Here is an 11,315-nt window from a genome sequence, read left to right on the forward strand (position 1 = left end):
ATATGATGTCATTAGTCTACTACACTGTAAAAGAAAAAGAAAAAAAGCCATTCAAAATGATGAACACTCTAAACTGTTCACTGCAGTAGTTTCTCGTTAGCAGGTCAGTTTGTGAGTGTGTTAAAATGCCATGTCAGTCAGTCAGGGTCTGTGTGATGGTTTAGAGTCATGTTGGAGACCAGTCCACTTTGTTTCTGATCCTGTGTTGGACTTTGCAGAAATGTCTGATGAATAGAGGGCGGCAGTTTATAGGATGAGTGGAAGGAGTCTTCATGATACTGATGGTGATGCCAGCGCCACCTGGTGGCTCTAAACCTCTAGAATGGACGGGACATTTGAAAAGAGTGGAAGTTTATTTTTACCACCATCAAAAACTCACAGAATAAAACACAATGAGAGATTCAAAGCAACAAAAGTTAGAAAAAAAAAAACAAAACAAAACATTTTTCATGGAAGAGGTCAGGAGTTGGACGCTTTTATTTTGAAAAGGTTGCTTTAAGTTGATTTCTGAAGGACTGAGTGAGTCAGAGCTGTGGATGTTTGGAGTTCAGAGAGTCAGGGCAGTGAGGATACAGGAGATTGGGATCTGGAGACGGCGAGGTGGGGTTAAGGTTGTTCAGGTATGAGGAGGGAAGGAAGTGGATTAGTGGACTTAAAACATCCTCACTTGTTCCTATTTCTCTTTCATTTATCTCTGAAGCTGAGATTTTACCCATGAAGCAGCTTCTCCAACACATCTACTCATTTATTCAGTTTAAATTACCCCGCTCGTTATCTCATCTTAATGTTCAGTTCATTCAGCTCCATCTGATCAGGCTGTTTGAGCCCAAGTCAAGTTAAGTGAGTGTTTTATGCAACAAAAAGAAGTGCTTGTTTACTTCCCGGCACGTTAAATTGTTCTAGCTTGTTAAATCAAGTGCAGTGTGTCCCAGTTATCACATTAAACTTGTTTGTTTTATTAAACTTTATAATGTAAATTAAACATAATTAAACTGTTTTACTTTTAACTATAAAGAAATATGATTACTGCCCACATTGTGAAAAAAAAACATACAGATGTTACAGATGTTATGTTTGTTCAGTTTGAGACAGATTATAGTCACTTTCCTCAGAGGTAATCTGACTAAACTTTACTCTTTATATTTTACAGTGTAAGGTTAAAGCTGTGTTTATAGCTTGAGATGTGGTCATTAAGGGGTTAATGTCATAGCGAAGGTCCTGATATTTTGCGTGTGTGTGAGAGAGTGGTAAAAGTTTTTGCCAAGCTTCTGCTGCCCCCTGCTGACTGCCAGAGGAACAGCAAGTATGAAACCATCTTTGTTTAAAATCCAAATTCAATCTTAATTAAAAACAGAAATGTGTTTCAATATTTATAAAAAAAAAACGACTTGTTAAAAGTAGTCCTGAAAGGGCTAAATATTTTCTCAGCAAAAAGGTTCAAATCACAGTTGAATAAATAAATTAAATTAATTTAATAATAATAATAATAATAATAATAATAATAATAATAATAATAATAATAAAACATTAAATGTATTTCTGTTGATAAACAGAGTAAAGAGGAAAAAGACTGACGTGGGCAAATGAAATAAATGAAATCAAATAAATTCAAATTTAGAAAATCCTTTAAGAAAGAAAGAAAACTTATAGAATCATCACATATTTATTTAAACCACAAATCAAATTTAGGATAAAGCAGAAAAATTGCAAATGATAAAAGATAAAAGAGGAAATATCAGAGAAAGTATTTTTTTATATGCAGAAAAAAACAAATGTATTTAATAAAGATGCATTTAAATGGTAAAACCAATAAATTTCACTCAGTGTCACTACTGTCTCATATCAAAAATCTGATATTACACAAAAAAGTGACCATGAATATGATTTCATCAGTCTACACTGTAAAAAAAAAAAATTGAAAAATGCCATTTAAAATGATGAAAACTAACTGACCCAATAGAGAGAAAACATTGATGTCTACTGCACACCGACTTGCTCCATACAACAAAAAAACATTTTATCAATTTTAGAAATGAAATATTTTTAATTCACTAACATATACTATGATGTTTCATAACAAATAACTTATTTCATCAGTACACTTGCAAAACTTTTGTGCTTTTGTGTTTACACCATTTTACATTTGAATGGGACTTTTTCTTAAATTCGTTAAAAATGGTAGAAATTTCATATACGAAACTATGACACCAACAGGAATACAACCTACACATTAAATATTTTTTGTTTTCCGTGTCTTTTCAGTGATCTGACTCATTTTGTTTCTTGTATTCAGTTCCCTGACTGTGGTGAGACAGCTGTTTGTATTGAGGCCCACATTGTTTTGTCCTCTGTCATCCCAAATAAAAGAGAAAACCAGATATACACACGGTTACTGGCATCAGATACATTATCACATCCTGAAACTGAAGAAGGAAACTTCACACATCTCACATAAAGTTACAGAAGATGAAAAGTCTGAAGCTACTTTCTTAAACAACAAATCAATTTAGATTTTAACGTCCAGTAGCAGATAACTTTCTTCATTTGAAGGAGTCTGAATCAGCGACACAAGCCAAAAAAAACCAAAAAAAACAGTGGCCTGTCCCTTTAAAGTCTGTATCTTTCTCCTCCTTTATTGTAGCAGGTGCCCCCCTTCACTGTGACATCACCCCTCTGAGATGAGCCGACCTCTGACCCCTGAAATACACAGGAGCCCCCCAACACACACACACACACACACACACACACACACACACACACACACACACACACACACACACACACACACACACACACAGGGGGGTCTTTCTCTCTTTTGTGGCCTCCCACTGAGGAGGAGCTGCTTGTTTCTGTGCTGCTGTACAGAGGTTTAGTCCTGGAACACGACTCTACAGAAAACCTAAATATTCACGTTGACTAATCAATTCATTCATTCATTCAAACACAAACAAAACCTCATTCTAAATCATTGTCGGGTTATTTTTTCACATTTTTTATCTCTGAAAAATCTACCCTCAGTCTGTATTTAAAGGTTTAGGTGCAGCATCAGTGACACCCTTTAAAATGAAACGATAATCTTGTTTCCTGCAGAAATAATGAGCACACCTGACAGGGTCTACCTAATTCTACAAATAAACAAGCTGAACTAAATAAATCATCAAACTTGAAAATTAATACTTTAACTTAGTATTCCTCTTTTCTATTTAAAGATGAACCTGTTTGGAGACGCTGACTTTCCTGGAGCGAGCAGCATTGGAATAACTTCTTTGAATCTGACTCTTTCTCTATCCCCCCTAAAAGAAGTCCTCTGTCAGATTTTGAGAAGCTGTTTTCCTCTGACCTCTGCACCAAGGTGAGAAGAACCCCCTGACCCAAGGCTGGGAAAACTGACCTCATTCTTCTTCCTGAAGGTGAGGCTGGAAGATACTTCTATCTTTATCAGCTTGAAGTCACTTTAACAATGGTCACCTTGGCTCACCCTGGCTCTGTGTGCCTTTGTTGAGCTGATCTCAGGACATCTTTAGAGACCCAGACTTCTCAAAATCTCAGATTTAGGAGAGAAATCCATCTTTAGTGTTGAATTCTTAAATCTGTATGACTCCTGATGATTATTTCCTCCTGATCCAAATGTTTGAAAACGCTGTTTGTGATCATCAGTGAGCTCTGGATGCTTAGGATTCACTGGAGGAGTAAATGCATCAATTAAGAATCTCTGCAGCCTGAAGACAGGTTCAATTACATAAATCAGTGATTGTTCCAAACTTTTTTTAAATCAACATTTGAAACAACAACATTTGTTTTTATAATAATAAAAGTTTTTAAGGTTTGACTTTAGGTGGTATACACTTTATGATGTTTCTGAATGCACCCTGCAGTTTTTTTCCCCTTAAAGCAAAATATTAAATCAAAAAATATAGGCTAACATACTGAGGTATAAGATATTCACAATCTCAGAAAACAGACAAAACCTTTTTACAGACAAAGATTATGGAGAAGAATGAAATAATATTTAAGAACCGATTTGGGGTCTAATAATTTCCCTCAGATTAGAGCCCTTACAGGCTAAAAAGAAAGCACTCTCTTCTGCTCAAACTTTTATTCACCATCATAAATATCCAGATCATTACAAAACAACTCACCGTCAACAGTATTATAAATAAGTTTATAAAACACCGAGAAGACGTGTTCTCGCGAGAAAAGTGACACCTGCAGAAAAATACAACCAAAACAACAACAATGAAGAGAGTCTCCAGAAACCATTTAAACCACTGTTTCAGTCTGTTTCAGTCTGTTTCAGTCTGTTTCAGTCACATGTTTAGCAAAGAGTAGGTCAGTGTGAGACAAGCCGAGGGGAAGGAGAGTCTTTAACTGTGGTTAAAAATGAAAATTAGCCACTGAAGGGGAAATTCAATCACAGGAAATGAAATTTCAATAACGAATCTGCTTAAAGTGAGGCTTACGCTTAGAAAAGATTCACATTTTTAATTTGCAAAGAGTCTGTCTGGAAAAATACTTTTATGAAACCAAATTTCGATGTAAACCAAACTTGTAATAAACGAATTTTCTCTTCTCTATAATATTTCTTCCCCTGTTTCAGGAGAGCATCTGGAGGGAAAACTGATCATTTTAAGGCCGAGTCCGTTGACCTGTCGTGGCTTTTATGAATGTAGGTATTTCTCCACTCAGCAGGTGTGTTTCTCAAAGGGAGTTCGTTCTCACCAGCTCCACTGGTACATGTGCGCCAGCTGCTGCACCCCTGGGTGCTGCTGAGTCAGGCCGGGGTGCTCTGGGCCGTACGCGGGGTGAAGCAGCGGGGAGTACGCGCACAGAGGCAGACTGAGCCCGGACCTGAGCGTCACTTCCAGGTCCTGTGCTGTGATCCGGTCACATGGCTTCCCGTCCCGCACCAGCACCGGGATTGCGACGCGGCGGGTCGGCAGCAGCTGCAGCGCCTCCAGGCTGTGCTCCACCTGGGCCCGCTTCATCTTGTAGCGGTGGTTCTGGAACCAGATCTTCACCTGGTTCGGAGTCAGGCGGATCATCCCGGCCAGGTGCTCCCTCTCCGGGGCGGACAGGTAGCGCTGCTGCCGGAAGCGGCGCTCGAGCTCGAAAGTCTGCGCTTTGGAGAAGAGGACGCGCCGTTTCCTGCCGCGGCTCTTCTGCGCAGCGGCGCCTGCAGAGTCTCGATCCGCGTCCGGGGATTCATCCGTGGAGAGCTCCGGAGACTTGGGCTCGGTGCGGGGGTTCAAGGTGAGACCGTGCACTGCAGGAGGAGAAATATTAACATTTATCAGCTCCAAACTTCCTGCGCCACTGATCTCTTTAAAGTTATTAGTTATTATATTAAATCCAGGAAAGATTATATCAGATGAGAAATGTTGTTGTTGTTGTTGTTTTTCTTTTGGTCCAGAAATATTCTCCAGAAACGAGCCTAGTGCTCCAAAATGTTTTTTTTTTTCTGGTTTAAAGTAACCCAAAAAAACAGAACCAAACATTTTAACTCTATAACTGAGTTTAACATTTAAATTTCATAACGAGGCAGTGACTTAAATGAAAAACAGGATTTCACACGTCGTATTCAATCGTACTGGAAAGACTGAAACAAAGAGTCTCTGGTAATGCGGATGAATCAGGGTGCCCAGCAAATAAATTCAGATTTAATCAAAATTTAGTGAATTTAATAATTTTACTGAGCAAGTTTGTAAAATTCATACGAGATAAATTTGCTGAATATCTGACGTAAACATGGATTTTTGGACGCTACGAATCATTTACTCTTAATTTTACGCACGAGAAAATAGTGCCAGAACCATAACCTGGGACTGATACTGAACAGTTTACAGAAAAAAAGAGACAAACTAATGAATGTTAAATATTTAAAACAAATACCTATCTTTTTGAAATCTCTATATTGTAGATAAAAACTGCTCCACTTACATGAGAAGTGCAGGTTACCGGATCCGCGGCTCCACCTGCTGAAGCTTCCTCCGTTAAATCCCAGCACCGGCGCGTTCATAGAGCCTGACACCTCCACAGAGGCCTCCTCGGTTTCGTCCTCCTCAGTCTCCTCGGTCCCAGACCCGCATTTCCCAGCTGTATTGGGGAGATCCAGGATGTCCCTGACGGAAAACCCAGTTTTTGTGCTCGTGCCAAGAGACATGACGCGGTTCTGGAGGAAGAATGACGCAGAGAGAGAAAAGGGGGAAAGTTCGGCGGTGCTTCGCCCGGCAGAGAGGAGCTCACAGCGAACAGTTCGGGTCCATGGACGCCGTTAAACGGAGCAGGAGCCCGGAGCTGCTCGGCCCGATCGGGGGAGGAATTAACAGCATGAAAAATACACGAGGGAGGGCATGAGCAGAGTGTGTGTGTTTGTGAGTGTGAGCCGTTAAAAAGGACGGAGGCGGGTCCCGGGGGTCAAGTGGTTGAGGGTGTGAAAAAAACCCGGGCGCAGCGCGTGAGGGCAGGAGGAGATGTTTAACGATGGAGGATTAGAGAGGAAGAAGAGACTCATTTACATTTATTAGAGTCACTGATCCGCTTAGTGCGTAAAGATGAGCCAAAATGTTTCCAAAACCACAGAGAGAGCTGAAAATGTACAGATCTGCTAAATCAGAGGAGAGTCGCATGGATTATGATTGGTTAAGACGATAACGTTTGCTCTATAAGGGCGCAAAAAGAAAACAGTATCTCGATTTAATTTAAATATTTTAATAGAATCTAAGTGAATATTCAATTCTAGAAAAATATTTAATTGAATAAAGCCTTTTATCAACATAAAGTCAAGTTAATTAAACATTTTGCGCATTTAAATCTTCATAAAATGGTCAGGAGCCCCCTGTCCTACACCCGTCTTCCTTTGATTATTTTAACTATTGTTTTTCCTTTAATCTAGAAATCAAACCATAAATGTTTCATTGTCTTTATTAATTATTCTGCAGTCTTAAGGGAGGATATATTGAGTAGAAAACACATTGTTTCTGCACCAAACGCATTCAAAATAAGAAGCAGCCTCAACAGCTTTGTCAGTGAAACCGTAATCCCTGAGTTCACATTAAAACGACCAACTACCAGCGATTTCCATTAATTAAAAATATATTTTTTACTTGAGAAATTTAAGATAAAGTAATAAATAAAATATTCAAAACTCTTTGTAGAGCCGCTCTTGTAGAAATCAGTGTATTTAAGATGATTTCTCAGCAAACACGGAGGAGTGTGTGAGTGTGTCTCAGTGTTTGTTGTGAGGATTAACACCAGTTAAAGTGTTTACACACTTTAGTTGCTGATCGACTCACACACAATTTCTCCCTCTCTCTCTCTCTTTCACACACACACACACACACACACACACACACACACACACACACACACACACACACACACACACACACACACACACACACACACACACACACACACACACACACACTGTTCACATCATTAGAGTTAGTTAGAAAAATCATGTTCAGCATGTAAACCCTAAATTCAGTTGGAGGTAGTGTTTCAAGATGCTCAGCTATACTTTGAAATTTAAAGGTTATTTATTTATTAATTTGTTTATTTTAAATTTGGTTACTTAAAGTTTAAATTTATCTGTATTTATGAAAATGTCAGTGTGATTTACTGCACCACTCCTATGAGGTCCTGATCCTTTTCAAAGATCTCTGTGAGAAAAGAAGATGTAGATTTTTTACTGGAAGGCACAGCTCAGTCTACAGCAGGACTTTAAACACCTTAAAGGGGCCTAAACAAGTCCCTCTGGATGAGTTTCTCTGATCTCTTCAGGATTTTCCTGTGTAAGCCAGCTTCCTCTCTCTGCATCCATCCAGCAGAACATGTTAGTGTGTGTGAGCAGTTTCCCCTCAGGGATGATAGAGTTTGTGAAATGGTATATTTTTAAAGATGTTAGAAAACATTGTCCAAAATTGCCCCACCTATTTGCCTTGTTAGGGCTCATTTTATCTTTCTGTGGTTTCTGAGTTAAAAATCAGAATGAAAAATTACATATTTGTAATAGTCTAAAAACCTCCTTTACTTACAGTTTACTCATAGAGAAAAAGAGGCAGATGCATCTAAAACAGTAAATTTTGAAAAAAGTTCAACTTTTTGCATCAGTTTTATTAAAAAATATAGACTGATTATTTCCAAGCTTCATAACATGCAAACTAACATTTTTGAAGTATTTTTCTCTGATGAATTTGTATTATTCTAGTCTGCAGCTAAACAAATACAAAAAGCAAAAACTTAAAATAAATTGTGCTGACCATTTGGTTCAGCACAGGTAACCTCAGTTAAAGGTTAAAGTGCAGTCACTCCACAGGTGTGTGCTTAAAAAGTAAGTAGTTGGCACCTGCCCACAGCGCCAACGTTTTTACAGAATGGTTCATTAATCATAATAGTACTCTTGGGCTTACCTGAACTTAACCATTTGGAGAAAATCTGAAGAATATTATAAACACAGAGCAGCTGAAGGCCACAGTCAAAGCATCCTGTGCTTCAGTAACACTTCAGCAGAGCTGCTTTCCATTAAATCTCAGGAAATGTTGTTGAAACCTGAGACACTGGAGTCTGATCCACTCCAGTATCAGAGCCTTGAGTCAAAACTAAAAAAGGAGTTAAAATGTTTAACTAAAAATAAGAACATACCAATATGAAAGCTTTGGCTCTGGGTTAAAGTCTCTTTTCAGCATCCCAGCTGATTTTGAGACATTTCTTTGACATCGACTCAATCACAGACTGAAAGAGGTGAGAAAGCTGAAAGAAAGGGTTTCATGAATTAATTCTGCAAATAGCAGTATACAAAGCCGGTGAGACTGTTTTGTGCTGTGCTCTCGTTTCTTGGATTTTAAAGGTGGTTTGTGCCAATCAGATCAGCTGGAGTCAGCTGTGAGTTCCATTTCTGTCAGATATTTCGTTTCTGAGTTTCTCAGAAGTCTGCTGCTGTCAGAGACTTTTCCTCCACCTTCCTCTCCCTCATTTTGTGTCTCCAACCCAGAAAATACAAACTGCTTTCTAAATGACTGGAAAAATGGCTCCACAGCACCAGAGTTTTCTCACATTTAAAGAAAAAGCAGAGCTTGGTTGAAAATTATTTCAGTAAAAAACAGAAATTGTGTGTCAAAAATCCAACTTCCTTCAGTTATTTCTGTTTTATGAGGCTTTTTCTGAAGAAGTTTTTGGTGTTTGCTTAAGCTTTGGTTCCACTTTGTGTATGTGACATGTGTGACAATGAGTTAAGCCCTGTGTGTGCGTGTGTTTCTGTGCATTTGTGTGTGTGTGTGTTGAGTCCTGCTGGGTGGTCGAACTCTGCAAACAAACACACGACGAGCCGGTGGCCACAAAGACCGCACAGCCTCCACATTTATCCCATTTATTCCCCCTGAACACTTTATAATGGCCACACACACACACACACACACACACACACACACACACACACACACACACACACACACACACACACACACACACACACACACACACACACACTGCTGAGAATACATGTGAGGCTGCTGGGAGTTGTCATGGTATTCAGACTGCTGCCTTCAATGGACTGTTCTCTATATTCATGACCACACACACACACACACACACACACACACACACACACACACACACACACACACACACACACACACACACACACACACACACACACACACACAAAACCAACCAGCCCCAATCTCCAGCACTCTCTTTTTCTTTTTGGTTTTATAATAAAACTTAAAAAAGATGCATTTCAAAATTTTGTAAAACCCAAAACACTAATAAAAGACTGACCAACTATAACACCTCTGAACATATATATATATATATATATATATATATATATATATATATATATATATATATATATATATATATATATATATATATATATATATATTACAAAGTGTTAAAATTTCCACAAAAAAGTTGTGAAACTCAAATAACACAGTTTATAAAATAAGTGATAAAAGGAGATTGAACAAAATTTATTTTGGAAAAAAATAATCAAAGTTGGAAAATATTGGAAAAGATTTCAGTAGGGTTAGGGTTAGGGTTACTTCTTGACAAGATTGATTTACGGCATGTTAAAGTCTCTTTGACAACACCAAGCTGGTTGACAAAGTTTAGTAGTGAGAAAAGGGATTTTGCTTGTTGTCACATTTCAAACAACAGTGCCACACAACTGTAGATAAATACCTTACTTTGTCATGTTGTACTTAGTAAAAAAGTTGTCTTGAACAAAGAAAAGTGAAGTTGAAAAGATCTGATCTTTATCCATTACCAAACCAAACACTTGCCTTTAGAGACACATCATCATGACAATCAAAATGAAACTTCCTCCAGACAGCCCCTTTCAAGAGAAAAAGATGAAAATGTTATTTAAAAAAAGATAAGAACCTCATACAAAAATTATACAAATGAAAATAAAACATCATAAATAATATAATTAAACAGGAACATTTCAATGTCAGTACAACATTATGTAAGTTAAAAATGTGAAATCTGTAACTAAGGGAGAATAATTAAAGCCTCTAAACTCTTTTCAGTCGTTTATGAACTAATTACCTGGTGTTTTCTCTTGTCTCAGAGCCCTGTGATGCTCCATAGAGCAGGTTTTAATGAGTCAAACTGTCAGAGCCTGATCATCACTGGGTTCACATTGACCTCTGCTGGCAGACCTATGCACTGCAGCTCTGATACTAAACGCAAATGGCAACTTTAGATAGATAGATAGATAGATAGATAGATAGATAGATAGATAGATAGATAGATAGATAGATAGATAGATAGATAGATAGATAGATAGATAGATAGATAGATAGATAGAATGATTGATTGATAGAGATTCAAGGCAGCTATGATAATGATGAAAATTCAGAGACTGAATCAAATGTGACCAAAATTTAAAAAACTCTAACATTCTAAGAGTGTGTTACATGAGCAGAAACAAGGGTAGTTATTGGTTCCATTCAGCTCCACTTTGATCTTTGTTAAAATCACTCAGTTTCACTTATTTTATTTTATAAATTCACTAAATCTATCACCTAAATTTGGTTTATTGTTGCTTCCCTTTGGTCTAATGAGCTGGGTCAGATTGAGGGATGGGACACAATAAAATAATTACCAGTCATTTTAAAAAAACAAACAAATAGAGCAATTAGTAATCAAAGCAGGCAGCCTGGAACTAAAATCTGAAGCAATAAAATACGGACACACAAAAACACAGTGTCAGCTTTAAAATGCTCTGATATCAATATTCTTCACACTGTAAAACCAATTTATTTTAAATATATATATATATATATATATATATATATATATATATATAT

The 11,315-nt window shown here is 37.7% G+C and overlaps 1 protein-coding gene across 1 annotated transcript; it reads right to left on the bottom strand.

Moving 5' to 3' along the window:
- Nucleotides 1–4,063: 4,063 nt before the first annotated feature.
- Nucleotides 4,064–6,456, bottom strand: nkx2.2b (NK2 homeobox 2b). The gene is made up of 2 exons (XM_074685402.1): nt 5,938–6,456; nt 4,064–5,263 (listed from the first exon to the last, which is right to left on the bottom strand). The coding sequence occupies exons 1-2, from the start codon at nt 6,158–6,160 to the stop codon at nt 4,716–4,718; spliced, it is 771 nt and encodes a 256-aa protein (XP_074541503.1). The 5' UTR covers nt 6,161–6,456; the 3' UTR covers nt 4,064–4,715.
- Between the last annotated feature and the right edge of the window lie 4,859 nt (nt 6,457–11,315).

The sequence above is a fragment of the Halichoeres trimaculatus genome, unplaced genomic scaffold (assembly GCF_033239565.1).
Source record: "Halichoeres trimaculatus isolate MK-OKI-2021-1 unplaced genomic scaffold, fHalTri1.1 fHalTri1_scaffold_13, whole genome shotgun sequence".
Lineage (NCBI taxonomy): Eukaryota > Metazoa > Chordata > Actinopteri > Labriformes > Labridae > Halichoeres > Halichoeres trimaculatus.